The following is a 27,572-nucleotide window of genomic DNA, read 5'->3' as shown; positions in this document are numbered from 1 at the left end:
CCTGGCACGCTCGGAAAGATGTTTAAGATCTCTAAAACCAAAGTTACACCAACGTGAGTCACGGGCGGTAGCAAAAAGTAGGCAATAAAAACAAAAAAGTGCATTTTTGTCCTCGCTGTAACACAACCATTCGTGTTTTTTATACCAAGTTTCTGCGCAGAATGTACGCCGACGCTTTCCTCCGTCATGGGATTGTTCCAGTGAACAATTTTTTGGTTGATAAGGCCCAAGACGTTGTACCTCTAATTTTTGTTCCAGCGGTAGCTGCGAAAACGGAGTGCGAAGTAGTGCATCAACCTTATTCATTATGAGGTCTAAGGCTAAGAAATGCGAAGCCGGAAAGAAGTGAGGAGCTCAAAAGGAATGTGGAAAATCGAAAGCAAATGGACTAAAGGTCTCTAACTGATTCAAATAGCGAAACAAGCGACAAAAACGAACGAGAAGGAATGCGTGAATATGTCAACACGTTGTTGTAAGAAACGTCGGCATTGTGTCGTCATAATTTCGGGGCTAGCCCCGATGATTTAGTAAAAGAAACAGAAAACAAACGAGACAAACGCGGCGAGTGGAAGATAAAAGAGAGAATACGATATACAATGAGCAACCGGGGCAAAATCGGCGTCGCCCCGTCGACGTTCGGCGAAGGCTTTGCGAGCGAAAAATGACCCATGTCGGGAGAATATGGCTAGTGTAGACAGTCTGTGCAACCGATATTGAGGTATTTTTCGAATATTTTTTATTATACCGAAAAAACGGTTGGCCCTATTGACGCGCCGCCACTGGCTGGACTCCTTGCAGCCGCCTTTCTCCAAATGATCAAGTAGTCATATCCCCCGGAATGAATATGTAAATCCTATCATTCTTCAAGGGAAAATGGAACAGCAAGACTCTAAATACCTTGACCAGATTAGGTACATATATCGCTTCTCCATATTATCATTAAGAGATATTAGAGGCTTCCGTTTCAAATGCCCGAATGACGCAAATTAACGGTGCTTTGTAATCTTCAAACTCTCGTAACATAACAAGAAATATTTTCGAAAAAATAAGACCTTTGCCGTCAAACGCACTACTCCTAAATCCTAAGGTCATGTTCGGTCGTTGGAGTCAACTTCTCTAAACGCCATCATACGAAATTTGAGGCCATAACATTCCTAGCTTACACTCCGCTGCTGCTTTTTTCCAAGCGCAGGTCTTTTCGGGAAGATAAAATTGTCATAAAGGCAGCAAAATATATATATTTATGAATTACTTCAAATGCAGCAGTAGATTATCACTCTTGGTGTGAAACGAAACATTATAAGTGCAACTAAATAAAGCAGTTTGTCCACATTAAATACTCCACGATTTTAGACTTGGGCAGTATGAGGCTTTGATATTTTCGATGGTAAGACAAGCTCTTCCTTCCACTTTTCAGGTAAATTTTAATCATGCACAACAAAACTTTTTATTCACTCTACCGCTTTCTCCTTGAAGATGTGTGATATGTGACCACGGGCTTCTGCCTAATATCAAAGTTATAACTACACATTACTGTATGCATCATGCAACTACAACCATTCAAAACCTCAAGCAGAAGTTTAAAATGTTTTTATTGATTTTGGTGTGGAAACTTGGAAGTCAACTGAGAAAATTTCAATGGAATATCAAAAGGAAGTTTGTACACCCCAACTTTTGGTTATCAAAATCGGTTTTCTTGGTGTTTGATTCAGAATAAAATTTTTGATATATATATATATATAGGCATTTTGGATTCTTAGCTTTTTCCATGCTTCTCCGCTCAATTGGTAGATACTTATCACTATGCACGGCCAGAAAAGAAATAAGCTTGTTAGTTATTGGTGATATATATACGCGATTTTTCATCTAGAAAATTATTGTATTGCATATTTCTATTCTGTAACTGGCGACATTCAAACTGTAATAATTGACTTTTCATCACCATTTGTGTGCTAAATATTACAAAAGCAAAAAAAACAAAGAATTAAAAAGCAAAACAATAAAATTCACTTGACTTTGACAATTTTAGTGCCTTCAAAGGAAGTTGAAATATCAAGAAAAAAAGGACTTATTTTATTTTGCATAAAAGTACATGGTATTATGTTATAAATTCCCGGTGGTACATCCAGTTCTAGCATTGAGTATCCAGACCTGTAAAATAAATTATGATTTTGAATGAATGTTTGTCTCAGGTAAAAATGTATTTTAAAATGGCGAACCCATGGTTGAGCGTCTGCCATCCGCAAACCACGACAGTGGAGTCACACTATTCTATTCATTCTATTGATATTGGGATCAAGAATTGCCAATTCAAACTCATTGGGAGTCCAAATTTTGAATTTTCTGCAGTCTGAATTTTAGAGTTTTATCGGTCATAATCGAAGTCAAATTTCTCAGAGAAACTTGAAAGACATTATGACCATGATATGATCAATTAGTTTGTTTGGACCTCAAGTCAGAGTAAAAATTTCACTAATTTTGTAGTTGAGGTGCATATTTCTACCAACTCTTTGCTTGGAATCATTTGAAATGTACTTGAAAGGGACAGATTTCGTAAGTCCTAGTGATCATGTTATTCAGATAATAAATTGTGTTCATATGATTGATAGTTGTAGCAAATCACATGCAGCAGGCTTTGATATCCCAAATGATATTATTTTTTCTGATGTATGAATGTATCAAATATACACACATAAAGGTAGAAAAGAATAAATTTTGTCACATTTCGAAACAAATCCTCAAACATATCCACGTTCAACATTCCAAAAATTATAAAAAAAAACATTATCGCGCAAGATACCTGAAATTTCCACTCATTTCTTGTTTAAACGGTTTGTCTCCGTTTTTTGTGTCAACACAAGAAACATCAAATCCGACACTGAATACCTTGGGGCCTCGAAGCTCGATCAATAATTTAATGTTTCCTTGTTGTTGAGAATTGAGATTAATTTGATAAATGGGATTCCTATTATAAGTATCACGATGATTGGCACATCCACCAGCATTTTCTTTAGTCCAGTTACCAGAGATCTGTTGAGGAGAAAGGGTTCAAAAAATTTTCATGCATCTATACATTTTTTTAACTCCCGTAATAGGTGTACCAGGTTAGGGTTAGACCATAATTTTAATCCGATTTTCTTCATTTTAGTTCTATTACGAGTTCGGGGACTGTCTGTGCTAGCTAAGTGAATATACCCCTTGTCCATAGGCTTCCGTCACTTTACACAACTTGATGTAAAGTAGGCGAACAAAATTAGTTACCTCCACATTGGTACACATACTTTTGGAGCGCCCATTTTTTTATGAAATGCAACAGAGAAGCTAAATAAGTAAATAATATGATTCAAATTGAAAACATTGAATATAAAGACAAACGGCTGAATGATGACAATTTTTTTTTTAAAAAATTCAAGTTGTTATCTAAACACAATTTGAAGTAATGTTCGATAAAGTATTTCAATGAATAGTTACAGGAATTTGAAAGTAAAAAATATACATTTTCTTCATTTTTTCAAAAACAGCTGTCATGGCAGAAGAATTGTTAACTAAGAGTAAGAGTACAACAGCTGCAAATATGCACATTAATAAGGTTTTCATCGGCCTTTGATTATAACACAAAAAGAGTATTAATATGGCAGTCTATGTAGACCACACAAATTTAACGAAGAACTTTGATAAAAGTGTTTTCAATATTTAAGATTTATAGCTATATGATGGTCCACAAACTTCAGTATGAAGACTTAAGCGTCTCCCTTTTTTTCATTTTATTATTTATTCTAAGTTTTTTCAGCTGATATTAGATCATATTTCAATTTTCCGAAAGAAGTCAAAACTACAACTGAAATTACAAAATGCTTTAAAACATTGGGAGTTTTCACAGATAAAATTATTTACCAATCCGAAGTTTGAATCTAAATTTTTAGGTTTTGGGGGTCAAAATCAGTTGATATATCTCACCCTCTTTTTGAACTTGTACGGGTCCAATATTTTTTTCAAAGCAAATTCAGCTGTGGCATAAACTCTTATCGTGTATTGGATATTTTTGTGTTTTTCATATTGGGATACAACCAGAGTAAACCGGTTTGGACTTGTTTTAGCAGCAGGAACTTGAATTCGAGTCAGATAATGTGGACTGTTGATTCGAACACCATCAATGTAAGGCGAAGGCGAATCTGTCAATATAAAATTAAACAGTGGAAGGTTCATATAGCTCATAGGTTCTCTGAGTGCTACATACGGAGCCACAGGGCTCTGTGAGAGAAACTTAGGTGCTCCACGAGCTATTCCTTTACGCTAATTTTGTAACTGTCCGAAGCACCAATAACGGCATTAAGAAAATTTGACAAGCAACAAATACACCCATTAAATAGTAATTCTAAGTTTCTCAGGAGCGTTAATCGGTAAATAGCAATGTGTTTTTGTTTTTATAAATTCATTGTGGAGTTCCGTAAATAGTAGTCAACCTCATCACCGGTTCAATTGTACTAAAAGTTTGAGAACCCCTGACTACTGGTGGTTAAAGCGTTAGACTTGGATTGAATAAATTGGGTAGGCGATGCAAAACCGGAAGAATTCTGGTATTATTCTAAAAATAGGTCTCTTGCATAGTTACTAGTCAGACTCAGTATTGCTATATTCAACCACTTTGCAAACACTCAGTACGTGATGTGCTTCTTGAAGAACTCCACTGGTTTAAACTGGCGACAACTACCAGGGATAATAATTGTAGTGATAGTGTTCCTAAGGCTTGATAGTTCAGTCCAGGGCTGTGAGGTCGTAGAATATTTACAATCCACTCTGGGTTTGAAAAAATTTGGATTCCGACTCTGGGTTGTAATAATTTTCAACAGTAACTCCAACTACAAACTTCGAAAAAATCAATTTTTGATATCAAAATGTTTGGCATATGCAAGCCTTTCTCAATAGATGCATATTAAAAATAATGTTTTTTTGATATTTAGTAGGATGTTTTGACTTATTTTATCACCTTTGAAAGTCTGCAATTCAAATTCTGGGGAATTCATAATTTCAACATCGATTTTGGTAAATTTGGAAATATGACCCTGGCTTTGACTTCAGCGAAAACATGCTAATCTCCAAAGGCCTGGTTCAGTCACCCATTTCATAAATTTTTGGTGGTTCAACTTACGTGGGTAGTAAACCCTTTTCCCTTCATTTTTATAAACAAGCATCGTTATGAACTCTTGGTTTTGTGCAAAATCATCTTTATCAGTGATGTGACGAGTCAGAAGAACCCATACTGCAGATTGTTGAGGATTTCTGTTAAGAATAAAAATAAAGAATGCAACTTAGCGTATTGATGAATGTAACAAAATTTATTCTATATGATTCCATAATTTAATTGCGACAAAGAATCACACATATATGGACACTAGGTACCATTAGCTACGCAGTTGGCGCATGCTGCTAAGCTCTAGAAAGACGCTGGCCATTAGCCTACTAATTACCCTGCGCGGGTTCCCAGATTCAATTCCAGCTGGAATTATTTTATGTTAAAGGATAGCTGGACTACTTGCTGTCGTAGGGGGTTTTCACGTAACAGTCGCTCAGTTGCGGCTTCCTCCACCATCAAGTCCAGACATCTAAAACGGATAAATGTATAGCTATGTCTATACGAGACATGGACTGGTAACCAGACGAGGGGTTGTGGTTGGTTCAATAATTAGGCTGTATTATTGGCTTTCTTTTAGTTAAATTATATTCGATATAGTAATTTAAAAAAGCTGGTAGCCACTAGCAACATTCAAAAATTTTCCATTTTGGGCATTTAATATCTGATACTCAGAATATAGACTTCACTTAATTAACTTCCGATAACAGTGTAAAATCAGAAAAGCAATCAGAAGTAAATCTAACTTATTTGCAATACTAAATTCATTTCCTTCGACCCTAATAAAAATATATATTCTATATTTGTATATTATTTCGGTATAGTAATTTCAGTATAATAAATGATTCGGTTTTGGTGGAGGTACACCGCTCAATGCAGAAGAAATGATCGAAATTTAACAGCAGAAAATTTTGCCACTAGCAAAGTTCAGAGAAACTTTGATTTTAACTGCTGAAAATACTTTGTATTTCAACGGGCTTTTATAAGAGTGATATTTAAAAAGACAGTAATATTTGACAATATCCTTTCATCCGATCATACAAAAAATGTTTTCATTTTTATAAGCAAACATGTATGAAAGGTATACCTGACTTCCAAACTAAATTGTGGATTGTCCCCGAGAGAATAGGAATCTTTTTCTGGGCCATCGTGAGCCATCCATGAATAATGGCAGCATGTAGTTTTTGGAAACAAATCCGGATTCCAACTTACGTAAAATGTGTCGTAAAAATGAAGAGCAGAATCGTAATCAATCCAGAAAACTCCTGAAATAGATTTTCAGACATTTTTTACCATCAACAGGTTTATAATACACTGCAACTGTCGAGGTTTCATTTCATAGAGCAATATTCCAAAAACATGCAGATCAATTTTTAATGCAAAGTATTTTTTCGGCTTTCACTCTGAACATGATCATTGATGGCTCTGTGGCCTAGGTAAAGAGCCACTATAGAAAGATCAATAGTTAGTTAGTTAGTCTAACGCAGGGGTCACCAAACTTTTTTGACAGCGGGCCGGGTATGACTCAAATTGTGTTGAAACGAGCCGGATGAATATTTTTGTCAATGCAATACAATAAATTCACAAATGTTGGGAATATCGCAGAATATAGAACGAGAACATCCTAGGAAAAAAATTAACAAGATTTCTATATCTAGACAATTATCCTGAGTTTAGCTGTTATCAAAACGTTGCTGTCATGAATTAGAAATGTTACAAAATCCTCGGCAAAAAATGTACGCGTCACGTCTGCTCGTAAATATATACTACTACGGTCTGCTAAGTACCGTTACGCCGAGTTGAAATACCTCTCATAAAAACGACTATCTGCTGTAGCTTGGAATTCTATGAAATTTTGACATAATTTAGATAAAATAAACAACTATTATCTGGTATTTGATTTTTTTCATTAGCGCATAAATTTCCCAACATTCGACGCTTTTAAAAATTACGCTCCAGTTATACGTAGTGCAAATTAATGATATTGTCTATGGACACCAATAAAATGTATGTGGACGTGTGTATTTCTTTCCTAACTTGATACAATGTTTATGAAGTTCGTACAATCAGCACATCGTTAATTATTACCCACAATGAACCACTGTCAAACTATCATGCACAACTCCAGCGTTTATTTGCGACGATCTTTCGGCGGTGTCAATAATGACCGTTGCCAGAATAAAAGTCTGAAATAGTCCCAATATACCATAGATGTGACGCACATCGAAAGATTAGTGATTGATATGTGTTATTTTTCCATATTTAGTTCAGTTCTTATCAAAAAAGTAATACAATCATTATGGAAAAAATTGGCCTGTCGGGCGGTACTAAAATTCCGATATCTCCGTTATTTCTTGACCGTTTATTATAAACTTGGTATTGTTTTCTATTTTTACTCAGATCTTTCCACTGGAGCAGTTTTTATTTAAATCGGATGGACTTCAATTTTTTTGTAACATACCTACATGAATATCCGCATTAAAGCAGTACAAAAGTTAGTGTGGCTTTTGAAATTGGAGCAGTACGCGAGGGATTACAGTACTGCACAAAATGCACATTTGACGTTTATTTTAGCACAAAAAAACAAACAGTTTCGTCGAAAGCACGCGCCACGAGTGTACAAGTGTTTCGCAGAAAACGTTACGTACTGGTAGCATTCAAAGTCGCAAAAACGAAGTTTTGTTTACAACCACGACTGAAAATCTGCCAGGGTGACAAAAGTGTCTGAGCGGACGCGGAAAGGCCTATTATTACGTCACTTTTTCGCATCTTGCCGATTGGCCAATGTTACGAAATAAACAAAGACGACGATGCTCGTGAAAATCTCCCTTGGAAAAAAATTTAGCCATTTTTGTGTGTTATTGCGGACCGGATAAAATGACGCCGCGGGCCGGATAAAATGACGGCCGGATCCGGCCCGCGGGCCGTAGTTTGGTGACCCCTGGTCTAACGCAATGTTTCCCAAACGGTGAGGAATTCTATCACAGGAAAGAATTTAGCCTGTTTGAGGAGGATTTTTGCATTGTATTTACTGTAGTATTACTAATATTCTTCAGTCCTTCATTATTACTTATCGATTTTAATCGGTAAGTATGTTGATAGGTATTTGTCTGTATGTCTGTTAGATGCACGCGATATCTCACGAAAGCGAGATTGAATCTGCTCCAGATTTTGCATGTGCATTCATCTTATCTCGGACCAGAAGCCTATTGATTTTAGGCGAATTATGTCGTATAATTAGCGAGTTATCAATCAATTATTGATATAGTGATCTAGATTTTTGTAAAGCGAGAGAATTTTGAGACCCGCCGAGTGTGTGTGTGTGCGATGCGCAGTGCGCAAGTTACAAGAGCAGATGAATCGAAACTGCAGTTCCTGTTTTGGGGGATCCCCTAACTATCGATCGATAAGTCTTCGGTTTCCAAACGATATTCTCGTTAAAATGTTCATTCAAAAACACATAATAAAGTACCTACTTAAAATGTACAAAAAACGACTTGCGCATGAGTCTAGCAGAGGATCCATTAACAATTGAACAAATAAAGTAGTTTTATGCATAGGGAGAGAGAATTAAAGTGTTCCACAAAAAGCAAAAAATGGAATTTAACAGAAAGGATTGGGAATCACTGGTCTAACCTATTAAACACCACGCCTAAGTATTAATCAAAGTCTAATTTGTTGACACTGCAGTGATCATAAGTAACAATTACTAATAGCACTAGAGTATAAACAAATAAAAACAGATAATGATAATTTTTTTGTGAGGCAATTTCACTCTGACCAAGTCTTAGAAATCATTTTCATACTAATTGTTAATTTATTACAATTAAATAATCGATAAATTTGTTCAGTTTATTCAAATAATTCCAAGTCGCTTACAATTTAAAATTTGCTGTCTGCAGTATTAAGGAAATTTCAACAGTGAAATTCATTATAGTCATACAATTTTGCGCTTTGTTACTAATTCACCTTTTTGTTGTAATTTTATTTCTACATGATTAAGATATCCGTACCGTTATCATATTGCTGAGCTAGTTTGTTGTCATAATTCAAAGCTTTTCTAAGCTTAGGAGTCCATCTTTCCTCATCCTGAATAAGAAAACAACATTCATTAATCATAATGAAAACATTAGGAAGCAGTCCATCGTTCGGTTTATTTTAAATATCGCTGACAGCAACAGGATACGACATGATATTTTATATTCATATCAGGGAAAAGGAAAGCCTATAAGGTGGCTCGATCATTGCCTCTTGTGTAGTTACCAATCAATTAAGCAGTCATTTGAGCAAGAACTTAATAATTGAAGAGTGGTAACTGAGCAAAGGTTACCCTATCCATGCCAAAACTGTGAGCTCTCTACAACATTCAAACTCTTAAATTTGAGCAGGGTAATCAGAAGTGCGTTTGCAAGCAGTTCCTAACACTTTCCATCACAACATGCCGATATTTTCAATGAAAGATCAAGACGAAAACCAGAAATTTTTTATTCATTCATATCACAAGTTACAAATATCGGATGCAAATCCCATGCCTACAAGGTAATAGATTGGGTAGGCAATGTCAAACCAAAAAGATTTCAATTCTTCTAAAAACAGTAACTTTTTACCTTGCATTGCATGCTTACACAAGGCCTCATTCAGGGCTAAAGTAACAAATAACCATCCTATGACATTTTTTTTGATGATTGTCAAGTCAAGTCAAGTTACTCACCTCTGCTCCATATCTTCCTTTCCACCTCAGATGGCTCCATGGATTCTTAAGTTGAAGCATTTGAAGACCTTGAACTTTCCTGATATCAAGGACAGCATATGCATGAGTGGGAACCAAACCTGAAATCAACATTTTATTTAATGTCAGTGAACATGAGATAGAATTTTTGATAGAAGAGAAATTCTATGAGACCCAAATTCACTGACCCAAGGATGGCCCTAACAAAAGGATTTTATATCCTAAATACATTCTAGAACGCGGTTTATCAAACTGTGCCATGAGGTTCCCGGAGTGGCTTCAACAATGGCCTCAAGGTCAGAATTTTTCTTCAAAAATGGGAGGTCGCAATTGTTGAGAATTTTTGGAAAGGAGCCACAGTAAATAGCTCCTGAATTTTTATAAGATATCAGTGATTGCTCGCACAAGGCCTTGTTCTGAGAGAAAGGCTTGAACAAGCGCCATATAAAAATTAGATATCTGTTCAAAAGATGATAAAGGAGAAGAAACGTGGCCATTATGAAGTAACATTGAATACTTTCAGACCTGTTCTATCTTCTTCTTCAGGTGTCATAGGTCCAGTGGAGATTGTTGCCAAACAATGTCCTTTATGAAATCTGTCAAATATTTTGTCGAAGAAATGATCTTTATTAAAAGTGTCTTCTCTCAATGATTGTCGTTCTGGAATCCATCCAGTTAATGCATGCAGATCAATGTTCTTGAAAATGAATAAGAGTTAATAAGGATTTGAAATTGTACTCGTGCTAATAGTACATTTGTCCACAATCTATGATGACAATTGGTTCAGATATACCAGTAGCTTCACATATCATTTGATATCACGGACTGACTGTTCATGGCCTTATTAGGGCCAAAAGGCACAAGAAGGTGTCGTAAAAAAATATTTTTATTTATGACAGTTTATTTATTATAACCAAAATTATGGCTTTAAGAAACTAAAAACGCATCTTAACCTAAACACAAGAACATGCAACATAATTACATTGAGTCACTAAGTATAGCCAAACTTAATCGGACTACCGTCTAATACTCGTAACGGCACGTAACTAATGCAGTAAGGCAAATGCAGTCCGTTGTCGCTTGACGATAATCAGTGATCACAACACAAAGAACGATAATGTAATAATGACGAAATATAAACAAAGTGTAGCACACTGCAACAGGAATAACTGAACTTAATTCTCATAACATTCTCCCCGTCTATATTTCAAAACCATAGCGTTCTGGTGGAACACCAATGTTAGTTCGAGTTGAACGACGTGTGGCAATCCTTTCATTATTAGCATTGTCAGAGCTAATTGGAATTTCAATTTTGAACTCTTCATTTCGGTCAACGTTGCATCCATCATTTAGTGGCGACGCATTAGTACTTGTTTCACTATCTTCAGGAGAAAAGTCTTGAGACTCTCTATCGTGACTTGAAGATCGTTGGGAGACTGGACAAGGGGACAAGTCTCTTAACGATACCGTACTCTCCCGCCCATCAGGAAAACGAACTCGAGCATATGCGGGATTCACATTTTTTAGTTCCACTTGTTCAACCAAATCGTCATTTTTGTGCGAACGAACGAATTTCCGCAGAAAAGCATGTTTTGATTCGCACAACCAGGTAGGCAATGAATGACCACTGGGAGAGCGGTGTTGGAAGTTGAAAAATAGTTCATGTGGAGTTGCATTGACTGCTGTGCAAAGCAAAGATCGGAGCGATTGAAGAGCTTTCGGTAACACATATTCCCAATGTGTGATAGGCAGATTATATGTACGCAAGCATAAACGCACGGCTTTCCATGTGATTCCATTGAATCGTTCAACTTGGGAGTTTCCAATTGGGTGATAAGGCGAGGATTGACTGGTGGCTACACCACGTTTCAGCAGAAAATCCCTTAGTTCCGCAGACATAAAAAGATTTTCCTCTATCAGAGTGTATATGACCAGGTAGTCCGCACAGAGCAAATAATTTTTCAAGGCAGCTTATTACTGAAGCGGAAGAAAGATTGGTGCATGGAAATACAAATGGAAATCTAGAATATTCATCGACAATGGTTAGCATGTATACGTTCTTTGTCCGCGATGGCAAAGGTCCCTTGAAGTCCATACTCAGTCTTTCAAATGGCCGTGTGGCCCTGATTAATGTGCCATACGGTGGGGAATAAAATTTCGGTTTAAGTTCCGCACATACGCGGCATAATTTACAAGTTCTTTTAACGTCATCAGTCGAGAAAGGCAAATTTTTCGATTTGACGAAATGTAGAAGTCTTGTGACGCCCGGGTGACATAAGCCTTCGTGTATTTCTTGCAATGACGTGGGAAAAACTGATGCACATGTAGAACGTGTTAAAGCATCAGGTGCGGCATTTTGTTTTCCAGGTCGATATCTAACGTCGTAACTGAAAGAGGCTAGTTCCAGCCTCCAGGACTGAATTTTATTATTCTTTATTTTGGATCGACGACGGTTATCTAGCATGAAAGAAACCGATCGCTGGTCGGTCACGATAGTGAATGGACGTCTTGCCAGAAAATGGGCCCACTTTCGCACAGCTTCAATGATTGCCGTTGCCTCCTTTTCTACAGCGGGATAAAACCTCTCGCTCTTCTGTAGAACACGCGACCAAAATGCCACTGGTCGCCCTCCTTGATTCAGTGTAGCTGAAATTGCAATCTCCGATGCGTCGCATTCTACAACAAATGGAACATGCTCATCAATTGAGCTCAAAGTGGCATTTCCGATTTCTCTTTTTAGTGATTCGAAGTCTTGTACTGTAGCGCAATCTAAAGGAAATGTTTTCGCTTGGCGGAGTCGTCGCATTTTGTCTGAAAAGTTTACAATCCATTTCGAATAATACGCAAAAAGTCCAATTATTCTTTGCAGAGCGCGACTATTTGTTGGAGGTAGGAGTTCTCTTAATGGAGCTAGGCGTTCGGGATCTGGAGCTACTGAATTATTACCCACTGTATATCCCAAAATGTTAATTTTTCGTACACTTGATACTGTTTTTGCATCATTTAATGTTAAATTGTTTTTCTTAACAGTATCGAGAAATTTCTTCACGTTATAGTCATGCTCCTCTTTTGTATGTCCAGCTATAGTTACATTGTCGAGGTATGGAAATGTATCTTTCAGATTGCCTTTTTCCACAATTTCATCCATTAGCCGCTGAAAAGCTGGTACTCCATTGGTCACTCCAAATGGAATACGATTGAACTCCCAGAGTTTACCATTGCCTTCAAACGCAGTGAAAATTTTATCTTGCTGGCATATTGGAATCTGATGATACGCGGATTTCAGATCGTAGGTGGAAAACCAGGAATATCCAGCAAGTTCGTTAACCATATCATCAATTCGCGGCAATGGATAGGCGTCTAGCTCTGTATAAATGTTTATCGTTTGTGAATAGTCTATGCACAATCGTCGTTTTGAGGTCAATGGGTCCTTCACAACTAAAGGCTGTGCTCTCCACGGCGAAGAACTTGGCCTGATAATTCCTTCGTTGTACATTCTCGAAACTTCTTTAGCGATGAATTCTTTGTCTAACGCGCCAAAACGGCGAGATTTGACAGCTATCGGATGACAATTTTTCATGAGATTAGAAAATAACGAAGCCGGGGTGTAGTTTGCAGCAGCTAAACCACATACTTTTGATTCATATTGAACTAGAAGTTCAGGACGAGAGCCGTTAAAAGGGAAAATGACTCTTTCATGTTGTCTTTGAAAGTCCTGACCGAGCAATAAATCACAACAAAGACCTCGAAATACTTTAAGAGGCACTTTGGTATATGAACGAGTACCAATTATCATATCAGTTAAACATGATCCAATAGTCGTTCCTTGCAGATGCTGGACAGCCATCACTACATTTTCCCGTGAAGGCAAAATTTTCAAACGTAGCATTCTCGCAGTCTTTTCGTTTATAAAAGAGAGAGAGCTTCCGGTATCTATCAACGCAGTTGTATTGCGACCAGCTATGACAACTGGAAGTGTTGCCGGCAGTAAACACCGTGGTGCTGGTTGCAAATCGTGGACTGATGGATTTACTGACGCCGTTATAGATGAAGAGTCTTCAGATTTATTCATCTTTGATCGGCAAACTTTGGCAAAGTGGCCTTTTTTATCGCATTTGTAGCAATTGGCATTGCGTGCGGGACAATTTTGACGATTGTGGTAATTATATCCACAGAATATACATTTTCGCCCTGTTATACGGCCAGTTACTATACCTTCATTGTCGAAAGAGGTTTCGGAAGTGGCCAATGCCGAAGGTTGCAATTCGTCGATTCGAGATGCTTCATATGCTGACGAATTACGTTGCGCCAGATCAAGTGATGAAGCTTGTGAAAACGCTAATTCAAGAGTCAAGTCCTTGTTTTCCAAAAGACGTTGTCGGATGTTATTTGACAAAATACCATTGATAAAAGAATCACGTATAAGTTCGTCGCGGTACTGCGCGGCAGAAACATCTTTAAAATTACAATCTTTACTTAGATTACGCAGAGTTTGTAAAAATTCGTCGATGGATTGACCAGTTTGTTGCTTCGCCGTAACTAGCAGATGTCGTGCAAATATTTCATTCGGCGTCTTGACATATAAGTTATGTAGCACTTCCATAGCTTTACTATAGGCGTCCACATCTTCAATATATTCATAAACATTGTGAGATACTGAGTTGATTAGCCTCTTGAGTTTATTCACAGACTGGCCCTCTTGTACACTCATCTCTAATTCTTCAATGTAGTTCTCAAATGTTTTTCGCCAGTGCTTCCATTCCTTTGCCGCGCTTGGAGAATTCAGATTTAGGTCAAGTCTCACTGGTTTCATCGATGCATCCATATTTAAGATTTTAGTTTCTTAAATTGTTATGACAGTTTATTTATTATAACCAAAATTATGGCTTTAAGAAACTAAAAACGCATCTTAACCTAAACACAAGAACATGCAACATAATTACATTGAGTCACTAAGTATAGCCAAACTTAATCGGACTACCGTCTAATACTCGTAACGGCACGTAACTAATGCAGTAAGGCAAATGCAGTCCGTTGTCGCTTGACGATAATCAGTGATCACAACACAAAGAACGATAATGTAATAATGACGAAATATAAACAAAGTGTAGCACACTGCAACAGGAATAACTGAACTTAATTCTCATAACATATATATATAGCAAATAATTGATCACTTATAAAATATGAACAATGCAGAAAGTCGATACAGAACAAAATGTTAAACAGTCTTCTGAAAATAAATTTGCAGTATTTGGTGAACTGTTATTATTTACACATTAACATGTGATAATTGTTTTAAAATCAGTTTGAACGCAAATAGTCAGTTTTGTTAAATATTATTGGAGACAAATTTAAATTTGTCAATATAACTGTGATAAAACAACAAAATTCGAAACGTTTCAAAACCGTTGGATTTTTTCAAATTCTTGATTTCAGACCTGATTCAGAATAGTTTATTCCAAAAATTATCTTTTTGAGCATTTGAATTCTCTCATTATATTCAAAAATGCCTTCAATTTTCAATTTCTCATAACTTTAAAAAAATAGAAAACCAATCAAGTCATTTTTTATCTTAACTTCCCTGCATTTCGAAATTAAAACCCATTGAATATTGTTGAACAAATGAGGAATTTTTTATATATAATATCATTTTTTCTCTCCGAACAAGGATATGTAAAAGAAGACATTGATATCTAATGATATGTAAGAAAATACTATTTGTCGCAGAACCAGAATCTGACCGATTCAGCATTGTCCAACCACTTTATTTCTAATTTATAATAACAGTTTTTTCTAATTTAAAATAATATTTTAGTACATTATTAAGTTTTTGGGCATCCATGGTATAAACTTACAGAATTAGATCCTGGGAAGTCGTATCCACCCATTACTTTCAAGTAGGCTTTCTCGATGAGTGCGACCCAGAGTTCGTTTCGATTTGATGAATACGAACATAATAATTCCCCGCGATTATCACAAGGTAGATAATCATCAATAATAACTTTTCTTGGCACTCCGTTGAGATTCAACTTCACCATGTATTTTCCTGTGAATAAATTGGAGAAATATAGGATAGCAATGCTCAAATATATAGACAAAGAGGTCCAATGCCTACAGGAGTGCAGAAGTAGCCTACGCGAACCAAGGCTGGGGTGCTGGCTTGAAATCACTATACAACCTGTCGCAGTATACTACCGGTATGACAATCTTCACGACAAACACTAGGGGACAAATACGAGGGCAGAACCGCAACAAGGCGCACAATTTTTGATGGCAGGATTACACAGAAAAAAACGAATCCCAAAGAGCCCACAGAAATTTGATTGAACGTACAGTAACTGATACAAAATTATTTATATTTTTATCTTTATTATGTTTAATCTTTATTGTGTAAACATTTAAATAATTATTGTTGTTTATGTACATGTTTTATTGATATTTTGGGTATTTTAGAATGCAAAACAATTACCATTGTTTGTTATGGCAAATAAAGATTCGGTCTTGATGAACACCAATCCTGAACGAACCATGTTAAACTACCGAAGTACACAGGTAAACTTTGTGTCCGATAGTTGTCATTTTGCCGGAATTTTGATAACATCAATTTGTGAAATATATTGTGCCAAATTAATTTACGGTCTCTCTTGAATTTCTCATAAAAAAAATACTACACAATAAAAATGAAACAACTTACCACAAGGATTGTACATTGGTTCTCCTTTCTTATTCTGTGGATAAATAATACTGCAAAAAAAAATATGTATCTTTTGTCTTGTCAGGTAATTTATCGCTGTTATTGTGCTCATCCTTGATTGAAAAGAGTCGGTGTAAATGCGACGTTTTTTGGGACAACAACTAACTACCCATCAAAGAACACAATGTGAAGAGGTTAACTTATTTGTATAACATTGTCAACAAAAAAGATAAAATCCGGTTCAAATATTTCAAACTAAAATAAATTGAAATCAAAACTGTCCTTTTTTTCAATTCTGTGGTCCCTAATTAGTAGTTCATAGAAAGATTTGAGAGAGAGTCCATGACTGTTGTTCTTACACAGTACATGTCGCCCGATAATCAAGTTTAATAGGATGTTCGACATTATTTAATCTTAAGTAAATTATACATACAAGGTAAAATCTTTGACCGCACATCTTTCAAGGCCGGATCCATGGCAGACTGGGAACAACTGATTTGAAAATTATTTCAAACAAACCTTGTGATAAGCTTCTTCCTGAATCTTCGTTCATAAGCAGCACTGATTGCAAGAGAAGCAACGAAAGAACAATCTGATACCACAGTTTGTTTGATACTAAAACTCGATACAGCCATTATCATTTGTGGATCCTCTGCAAACTCATTAGGCCTCATCCAAGATTTTAATCGCTTTTTCTGTTTTGCGGACAATTCAAGAAGCCCAGATTTATCTCTGTATATAAATATAAAAAAAATAAGTTTTAGCAAGTAAATATAATAAATACAGGGTGTCTCAAAAGTAAGTATACACTTTTAATTTTGATTTGCTTTTTAGGTACTCATCATAGAGCGTTCATTTCTTCAGAATACACAGTATGGATAAGTAGTAAAAATAAGGTATTGTCCGCATTGTTCATCAACCCACAGAATGATGAGGAGATTAACCGAAAAAATGAGGTGCAAAATTGCTGTTCGGCAAGAAGCATATAAAACAGTAGACAAACTTAGCGGCTCTTTTCGAAACGAAATCATTCGATTTATTCTTTCTTATATTATAATTTTTGCACATGGAATGCTATTACTAATTCCAGTTGCGTCATGTTAGAAAGACAATATGCATGACCCATTGCTGCAAAAAAAAACAATTCAAGCCGTGAAAATTTGCTATGTATAGAACAGAAAAATGCTTTTTTTTCAAAAGGGGAGGGGATCCAATCCTCAAAACCCCCTTGCTGGTCCCCACTGAATCTAATATACTCACGTAAAAGGCACAGGAAAAGCAAATCTCTCTCTCAAGTCAACACTCATAAATGGAACATACTCTCTCTTATTGATAAATGACGTCGATCGAAGAACCTAAATGAGTGCAAAAACTGACTAATGTGAAATGTGATTCAATAAATAGATCAGAACTCATTTTGAAGAAACACAGATTGCAAATAGAATATTAAAGTTGACCCAAAGCATAAGATTTCGTGGAACAAATGGCAAAATTGATGGAGCAATCAGGTTTGCTGGAATGGTTGAAGGAAGTGAAGTGTTCTGATTCATCATAAAAAGTGTTCCCCATGAATAGAAAAAAAACATTAAAATTTAAGTTACATAGAACTCACGAAAAAATCAAAAAAAAAATTAAATTAATAGCCTAGACTTCCAGCTACTTCTTTCGTCTTTTCAAGTACTACGAACTTGAAATCAAGTCCGTAAGTTGCATAGAAAATAATTTTTACCTCAATAACAACAATCGCTTCACTACATTTGCGCACTTTTCATTCAATAAAATTTTTGTTCAAGCATCTTCAACATTCCTTATAGCTTTATAACATAACTGGAGGTAAAAGCAAACCTACAGCAATTTCTTCTTTTGTGTATCCCCCTCCAGATGATTGTACAGTGGTTGTTGATGGTCTTGATTGACTGACAGTGGGTCGAGATGGGTTGGGTGCACTAGTATTCCTACCATCATTCTTAGTAAAATCTTTAAAAATAAAAAACATGGGTTGTGATTGTGAACTAAATCTAATGTTTGCAAGTTGATTTTTATTGTTGTATTATAGTTAAAATTTAATTAAAGGCATTGGAATTGAAATATAAAATTTCAACTTTGAATCCCATGCTTAAAAATATGAACACGAAACAGCAGAGTGCGACAAAACAGGTATTCCCGTTCAATTGAAAGAAAAAAACAAGCATGAAGGAAAAAAGTTATTACCCTTTGAATTAAACGAAAAAGGCGAAATTTTTATTTAAATATTGGGATTTAGAATTGAAGAAAAAGTCTTCTTCTGATGACTTCCATCTTTATTGATTATTAAAATATTCAAATAGATTGGCCCAAAGAGATTTTTTCCTAATAACAACAATTTAGCACTTCTTGTCCAATAATGTGATGTAATGATGTAAACATTTGGTCATTTACCGGTATATCTTATTTCAAGCAGAGGAATAAAAAAAAAAGATTGTTATGGGCCTTACAGCCCATTATCTTCAGTGAGCATAATTTAAAACTTTTCTCGAAATGTAGCTCACCTGGACCAAGAGGTTTTCGTGGTGGATTAGGAGACTTTGGTTTTGCCTTAGCATTTTTGTTTTCAGTTTTCAATGAATTTATAGGAGGAAAATCATTGTTAACGACATCTGGTAATCCAGCAATTTTTTCATCAAACTCATCTTCCATTTTCTTTATTCCTTTTATATCTTCAGCTCTTGTTAAAGCTTGTTTGGCAAGACCTTCGAGTTGTTTCCTAGATGCTGGTGTTGTACCAGGAACATCTCTCTGTAAGGGACGAAAACACGATTTTTTGGGGGAAATTTGTTTAAAGCAATCACTCAGAAACAGAAAGAACTGATTTCTGAGCGAAGTAACTGACTAACCGGCAACCAATAAGGTTCCAAGAACGACTGAAACTGAAAGAATCCTAGTGTAGAATTTAGTGTTATTAAATATCGATTTATGTCAGACCTAAAGACGGTTCATGTCAGGGATGGCTAAAACCAAATAATTTAGTATTCTGAATACATTCTAAAATATGCTAATATTTTCGAATATGGAATATCGAATATATTTTACAAGAGAAATTATTCAAGACAATTAAATTTGGTTATGTAGAATAATTGAAATAAACCTTGTTCCAATTAATATTTTCAATTTTATTTTGTCAGATGTTATTAACTTAGTTTTTGGCTATTGTGAAATAATAAATGCTTGAAAAGACATTTTCAAATCAAAATTTTGTAAATTATTTTTAAAATCAATAAGTTATTAAATCGAATATAACCAATTTCAAATGTAATCGAATATTTCATTTGTTCTGGACATCCCTGGTTCATGTTATTATTACGATCAGAAGTTACCGGTAAATGTTTTAAAAAACCGAGAAAAACATATATTTTTGATTTTTAAATTCTCTACTGAAATACTTTGGTAAATATTGCTTCAAACAGTTTAAATGGCAGTATGGCACTCATTTTTGGGGGATTATTTGAGAAAAAAAAATTTTTTCAAAATTTCAACCATCTCACCTAAGGCAGAGTGGTGTACTGTGGCATTCCAGTAGGTGGCAGGCGGGATATTGGAATGCCAATTCAGATCAAATATTCATCCCTATTTTTGGCTGTTATGGTAGGATATGCTGAAAAGTAGAGACCGAAGTCTACTCGGGAAACATATTAGCATAATCACATCAAAAAAACTTACAGCTTTGATGCATAGTTCAGCAGCTTGCAAATATAATTCCAATGCTTCATTTTCATTTCCTTTTTCATCTTGTTCAAGAGCTTGTTTTATTAAAAATTTCCCTCTCTGTTCATCTTGAGATGTGTGATGTGATGGTGACCGCTTTATAGATTGTTGTTGCTGAAAAAATATAAAACGAAAATCTCTTCAAAATTATTAATAGGTAATCAAGCATTTTGAAGTTACTTATCTTACTTACATTTTAGATAGGAATTAATATTCACAAATACATAAAAACGAGAATATCGGTCAGAGACCGAAGACTTATCGATCGAAAGTTGGGGGATCCCCCAAAACAGCACTCTTACTCCATAGTGACACCTTGTGTCCCGTCACTAATTAATTAATAACTCGCTAACTATACGACATAATTCATCCAAAATCAATAGGCTTCTGGTCCGAGATATGATGAATGCACATGCGAAATTTGGAGCAGATTCAACCTCGCAGGCAACTAACAGACAGACAGACAAATACCTATCAACATACTTACCGATTAAAATCTATAAGTAACAAGAATGTATAACAGGTTAAATGGCTGGTCCTCCTGGTTAAATATAGTCAATATAGTCATATTATGGGGAGGATTTGGCGTGTGGGTTGAACCTAAGTAACTAATGTAGGAGATGTCTTTTCACATTTATCCAGAAGAGGAGAGATGATAAGCTGACATATAGTCATGCTGCGCCGATAGCCCTTTCTATCATTGTATCTAGTTAGGGTGCGTGAATTTTTGCTTGCTACATTTGTATAACTACCAGATTCGTTAATAGTTTATCAAATATTTGTGTCAGATGCATGGACTTAAAAAATGAAAGAAAGAGAATTAATTGAAGTCAACATGATAAAACCTACAATCTCTCAAAAATGTACCAACTTTTAATAATGACACTTGAAAACAACAAACTTACTGTTTTTTGGGCTAAAAATTTAGCGAGTTCTTCCACTCTTTTCGAATATTCATCTGCTTTAGCAGCACAGTCTATTTTTGATCCGGCAATTGCAGCATTTCTTAGAGCTTCAATGGCCTCCTTAATTAATAAGCAAAATTGTCAGAGTCATCAAATGACGAATAAAAATTGTTGATAATGTTCTATGTTGGATCAACACATTACACATGTATTATGTGACAAGGCACAAGAGATATACTCAACAAACCTTATAATAGAATATGGCTTCAATATAATGTCCTTTTTCATCTAGTTCGACAGCAGACTTTGCAAACTTGAATCCATCTTGTTCCAAACCAGTTGGATCCATGGCTCAACGGCCGAATTGGGTAATAAGATAAAAAAATATATAATAAGTGTAGCCTAATTTCTGTCTGTGATTAAAATTGGCAGCTAAAATGGGTTGGTATGTACAGTTGCAAAGTTGAAATTTCAATTTAAAAATAATGTTGAAAGCACAAAATATTAACCATTACAAAATTCATTTCAAATGATAGTTACTACATCAGAATTACCTGAAGATTTTTCGGTACAAACACAGCACTAACAATGAAAAATAAATCAAAATTCACGAAAGACGAAAACAAGACAAAAACCAGCAATTATCATTAAAAGAAACAACAAAACTACCGGTAATTCTAAAACAAATTCATATATTTTCGATATCACGGAAAAAAGTTGATTGAAATTTATTTCGAAAGGTTATTGCTGATTTTCAAATGAAGATCATAAACAAGGATACACAAATCATTATACAAAAAATCCATTTCAAACCATGTATATTGACAATAATTCATAATAATACATTCCAGCTTTGGGACAGTGAGAATCCTATAGTCGATTTATCACCAAGGTCATGGTTTTATTCCTCAAAAGTTAATAGCATCACAAGTTCAGGTAATTTTTCTTCCAGGTAAATTACTACTTAGCCTTTTTTTACTATTTCACCATAATTGAATGTTATTTTTATGTTATATTTTCGATACTTCATTTTCCTTTTTATATCATAAGACTCAACATCTCAAAAAGTCTGAATAGCACTGAATAGTGTTTATATATCTTACGTAATTAAGAATATAATTACTGATATCATACACTACAGTACCAAATGTATCTAAATAAAAACAAGATGAGATTAAAATAGTATAAAATAGTATGAAAAACTTGATCTTATGATCTTTTTAACATATAAATCATGTTTTATACCAATTGGTAAGTTTAAAAACAAAAATTAAAACAAGGTTTTTAAAAGCTTATGATTTGTCTATGCAATGAATAAACATGCTAGAACATTCTTTAGTTTCTTCAACAACTTTTACATACATATAAGTGAATGTGAATAATTAGTAAGTAGTGAAACTAAAAAAAAACGTATTTTCTCCAAGATTCCCTATTATAAAATTGTATTGTAATTTGAAGTATATTTGATATATGTATAAATATAATGTTTTATGAGCTTCAAATTTGTGTGATAGGCCTTCATTATAACTTTCTGAATCAAAACAAAGATGGGGACACGAGACAGGAAAATATTATTCTGAAAAAATATCAACATTTGAAATCATTTTTTTCAAATTGTCACACTGGCTCACTTATAAATAAAGCACAATTTTTGGATAACAATAAGAGGTAAAACAAGTCAGGGGATGTCATACACGTCAGGCTCTGAAATATTATTCTTTACAAAGCCGTGGACAAGCAGGCAAAAGAAAAAAGAAAATATGCAAGGATGCATAGTTATATATAAATAATACACAATATACTTACCAAGCATTAGGTTGTATTATCACCACTGTCTTCACTTTGAGATGAATAAAATGAGGCGTTTCTACGTTTGAATTTCTTTGTTCCTGAAGGAGTATTTCCAGAACTTGACTCGGACATATCTGAATCTATGTCATCGCTCAGTCTTTTTCCTTTTAATGACATGAGCAAAGCATTTTTTGCAAGTGATGTTTCAGGTTTTAGAGGTTTCGGGAAAGATATTGGGGTTAGCTTTTCGTTTGATAATGAATTACAAGAATCAGAGTCTACAGAGATATTTGCAGGAGATAAATTTCCAATCGGCGTATCACTTAGCTCAGGTTCAATATGATCAATTTTAGATCCATGTGATTGTCTCACAGGAGTCGAAGTTGCGCCAAAAACTGGAGCTGGTAAACTAAGCGATAGACGCATTACTCCTCTGTTTGTTTCAGAGCCAGACGACGTTTTATTTCCACTATCATCATCACTTGAAAGAGAGGATAAAACTAAAGGACTTTCTGGTTCAGTTTCATCCATTTTTATTCCGTTATTCACTTTTTTTTTGTCCGAAACGATTGAAATTGAAAGTTCAGTATTTGTTTTGTTCGTTGTTTCAATTTCATTCTTATTCACATCACCGTCAGCGTCGTCGTCTGAACCCAAGTCAATTTCATCTTCGTTGATTGACGTACTGCTAACAATTGTACTTGGCATTTCTTCATCTTCATCATATAGTACTGAACTGCTGTTAAAACTGAGACTGAGGTCACCACCTTCTGCTGCTATTGCCATCATCAAAGGGTCATTAATCTCAAGCTTAGCACAGAACTCCGTTGTTTGATGACTCGTTTTACATAAAATAGGTTTATGACGGTTATGACGACGAGGGTCATAAAGTGGTGAAATGTCACGCTTGAAATTATTCGGAATGATAAAATCGTTGTTGAATATATTTTTCATTTTATCGACTTTTTCAGATGTGACTACGTGTTTCACAAACATGCTGTCATCACTACTTTGCGGAATATACACATTCCTTCTTGATACAGAAACAAGGTCATTTGTCGACTTTAAAATGGCTAACCATTCAGGATCATAACACAAACCTTGATTTTCACAATTTTCAGGGACTTTCATATCAATAACTTGAAGAAACTGACGTCTTGGTAGACATTTATCGAGAGCTAGAAAGTTTGTAACTTTGTTATTATTTCCAGGGCCATTGTGCGGAATTACAGCTGAAAATTTGACATGCATATGTCCAGAGAACCAGTGGGTCGGTTTCATGTGCCGCAAAAGCTCCATTGCTGGTGAGCTGCCAAGACGATTGCGTCGGATATCTTCTTCAAAGAATGGTTTGTGCCTGAGAAGTTCAGAAACGTTTCCATAGTCGACTACTCCATTTGGCCAGTCATGAGACATCATAATATCTAATGGAGTATTCAAAAGTTTCATACGGAAAATTTCGACACTGCGTATATGGTACACGCTTCTTTTTGTGGTGTTGTCATACGGTGGTTTTTCAAAATGACCTTTGTTGAAATCATGATATTTGAAAATGCCAGATATTCCACCAATGCGTAAACCTTTGTATGTAACAACATTAGAATAACCCATAAAGAATATATTTGGTGCAACCCAACCTCCATAAGGCAATTCTTGTAGATGATTAGATGCCTCATGATTACCACCAATGAAAATAGTTAAATAAGGAGCTTTTTTAATGCCGTTGTAATATTGCCAGAAAGTTTGCATTGATTTGTATTTGTCAGGACAAGCCATGCAGGTCAGATCTGCTTCATCACGAACAGATTGAAAATCTCCACAACATAGCAAAAGTTCGATTTTGATCTTATCTCGTCGTTCCATGTACTGCATTGTTTCATAAATTTTGTCCAATTCTCCATGGCAGCATCCCTCTACTGCAATATGCATTGTCGATGTTATTATCAAATACCAGTTGAAACTGGCCCTAACTGGTTAGAAAACAAAAGCCAGCTGAAATTAAGGAATCTTATTTATAAAACTGTATATTATTTTTATTCTAATCAAAATCATTTCTTTTCAATCAGGTAAAATGAAGTGACAGAGGGGGTGAAACCTGTGGCTGGGGTGTATGTCGTCTGATAATAGGTTTAGGGTGTCTCATTAAATATCTGCTGGAAAATTACGTAAGTGACAATGAAATGTATGAATAAATATTCTATATATTAAACGGCCTAACAGAGTGATGAATAAACTGATATCATAGTATCTTAAAATTCTAAAATATATAATACAGTAATACCGGTACTGTAACCCCCGTTTGAACATACTGGTTCCGACCATCGTCGGGTGCAGGCACTGTGTGTTTCGGTATTTACCGTACTGTTGGATTTGTATCGCGTAATATCAGCATGATCAAAGCCCATCCACCAGAACTAAAGAAGTTTATGGATAAAAGATTGGATTAAAAGTTAAATGGTGGACGATCTGTTAGGGGTGTTTTGCAAGCTTTCGATCCTTTTATGAATCTAGTTGTGGATGATGGAACAGAGCGCTGAAAAGACTGGACCACTGCACCTGTTGGAATGGTGGTCGTTATTCAGTTCGTGGAAATTCGATTTTAATGTTGGAAGCATTGGAACGGATACAATGATTTTAAATTAAACTAATCAAAGACGACAAAATAACTCAATACTGAACTGAAAGTTATGCCTGTCCTCCAATTCCTCTGCATTTTGTTTGTCCGTTTGTTGTTGTTTTGTTTCTATTAGAGTGACCGAAATAAAATTGATTGATTGATAATACTGTATCGGTATCTGATGTATAAGTTACATACAGACAGGTCTCGTGCAGTTTCGCACCTAGCGTACTTCTGGTGGGCTTAGCATAACAATTTTTTGATATGTCAATCCTAACCCTCATCTGACTACGCCATCCAAAAATTAAATCACTACGACATCACAATCACGTCATGAAGCTTGCTAAATATACGCACGATCGACCAAAATGGCATTGGCGCCGACGATAAAGAACTGACTGACGCTATCGATCTCTCTCCCATTGGAATCGTTGCGACGAGAAAACGAGAGAAATAACTGTTCGATTTCGGGTTATTGTTTGCGCGTCTTGGATGGCAGTTTGTATAGTTTAAAGGGCTCTATTACGTCCCTGTGACGTCGTAATGACGTCATTTTTGGATGGTGTAGTCAGGTGGGGGTTAGGATTGATACGTGGAAAAATTGTCATGCTACGCTCACTATGAAGTATGTTAGGTACGAAACTACATGGGACCCCATACAGACACACAGACATAGTAAGTTACATACAGATACCATCTGACCATGTAAAATATAAAAATATACTCAGATACTGAATCGCACAATATATTACGGTACTGTATTACTTCAGTAGATCTAGGCTACTTACCGTACAGACTTACCGTACGTCAATCAAACACTTGCAAACTTGACTACTGATTTCGAGATTATAGTATTAAATTCCTTTCAGTACTGCAGTACCGTAACGTTACTTCAAATACCGGTATTGCTAAGGTCTTGTGGTGCTTTTCTACTGCCAGAGTCTACAAACACACTCAGCCGATACCACCGGTATTGCGTTACCGGTATGATATACAGATATAGGCTATGCCGTACAGTTTTATTGGCATACAAAAAAAATTGCGGAACAAACATAAATCTACAAAACCTGATCCTATCACCTGTTGGCTCGTATGAACGCTGACTGAATATAAATCACGTGACTCCTCTTTTCCCTTTTTATTGGAATTCAAACACAATCATGCAGACTTCCATAAAGCGACCTAATCCCATTGAGGACTATCGATTAGAGATGTACCGATACCACTTTTGTCGCCGATACCGATACCGATCCGATACCAGCTAAAAACGCCGATACCGATGCCGATACTACAAAAAGGCCGATATTACCGATATTCCGATACCGATACTATGTAATTATTACTTAATTAGGTGTGCTGTGTAGGGCAGACGGGTTAAAACAATGGTCTTTGAGCGTTGTTCATGGTACACATTATTTCAGATCGAAAAAAAAGATATATCACATAATATGAAATTGATGTTTGGTGTTTGCTTCAACTGATTAAGATACATTGTACAGTAAGGCTAGTAATCTCGGTGTTCAATTGAAACTCATAAGCCGGGATTTCCAATTTGAACTTGATATGAATATCGCGACCTTCGAATATCGTTATTCGAGTTTAAAAGAATATCGAATATCACCCACACATTCTAGCGCCGCCGTCCTACGTTCAAATTAAAAGCATTTTAATAATATTTTTTTTCGTGGCTAATCGTAATCGTCGACGCAATAAGTCAAAGCCAAATTGGAAGAATATCAAACAGCACCGACAAAAAGAAGGCCTACCTATAACCGTCGAGGATGTTTTTTTACTTCACTATTTTATAATATAAAATATTTTACAATTGCTATCATAAATTTTGAATTTCGAAATTTAGTTTATCGATGTCGACGGACTAAATGACACTCGTACTTGACGACAAACAGTCAGCATTTATAGCCGTGCCAAAAGTCCTTGTGCCGTTAATAAGGACCCCAATC

At 35.6% G+C, this 27,572-nt stretch overlaps 2 protein-coding genes across 2 annotated transcripts; both read right to left on the bottom strand.

The window, feature by feature from the left end:
* Window positions 1-1,248: 1,248 nt before the first annotated feature.
* Window positions 1,249-21,590, bottom strand: LOC120337375 (calpain-7-like). The gene is made up of 17 exons (XM_039405132.2): window positions 21,451-21,590; window positions 21,204-21,323; window positions 20,254-20,412; window positions 19,086-19,332; window positions 18,407-18,534; window positions 17,818-17,912; window positions 17,077-17,289; window positions 16,558-16,607; window positions 15,719-15,909; window positions 10,386-10,557; window positions 9,843-9,961; window positions 9,145-9,220; window positions 6,219-6,396; window positions 5,150-5,280; window positions 3,958-4,172; window positions 2,801-3,030; window positions 1,249-2,151 (listed from the first exon to the last, which is right to left on the bottom strand). The coding sequence occupies exons 1-17, from the start codon at window positions 21,550-21,552 to the stop codon at window positions 2,007-2,009; spliced, it is 2,571 nt and encodes an 856-aa protein (XP_039261066.2). The 5' UTR covers window positions 21,553-21,590; the 3' UTR covers window positions 1,249-2,006.
* A 19-nt stretch (window positions 21,591-21,609) lies between these two features.
* Window positions 21,610-25,001, bottom strand: LOC120337376 (uncharacterized). Its single transcript, XM_039405134.2, has 2 exons — window positions 23,010-25,001; window positions 21,610-22,356 (listed from the first exon to the last, which is right to left on the bottom strand). Exon 1 carries the CDS (start codon window positions 24,921-24,923, stop codon window positions 23,016-23,018), a length of 1,908 nt encoding a protein of 635 aa, XP_039261068.2. The 5' UTR covers window positions 24,924-25,001; the 3' UTR covers window positions 21,610-22,356; window positions 23,010-23,015.
* Window positions 25,002-27,572: the final 2,571 nt, after the last annotated feature.

Source organism: Styela clava, chromosome 10, assembly GCF_964204865.1.
Source record: "Styela clava chromosome 10, kaStyClav1.hap1.2, whole genome shotgun sequence".
NCBI classification, from domain to species: domain Eukaryota; kingdom Metazoa; phylum Chordata; class Ascidiacea; order Stolidobranchia; family Styelidae; genus Styela; species Styela clava.
Note: the sequence above shows the minus strand (reverse complement) of the source record. Positions and strands in the feature narration are given on the sequence as shown.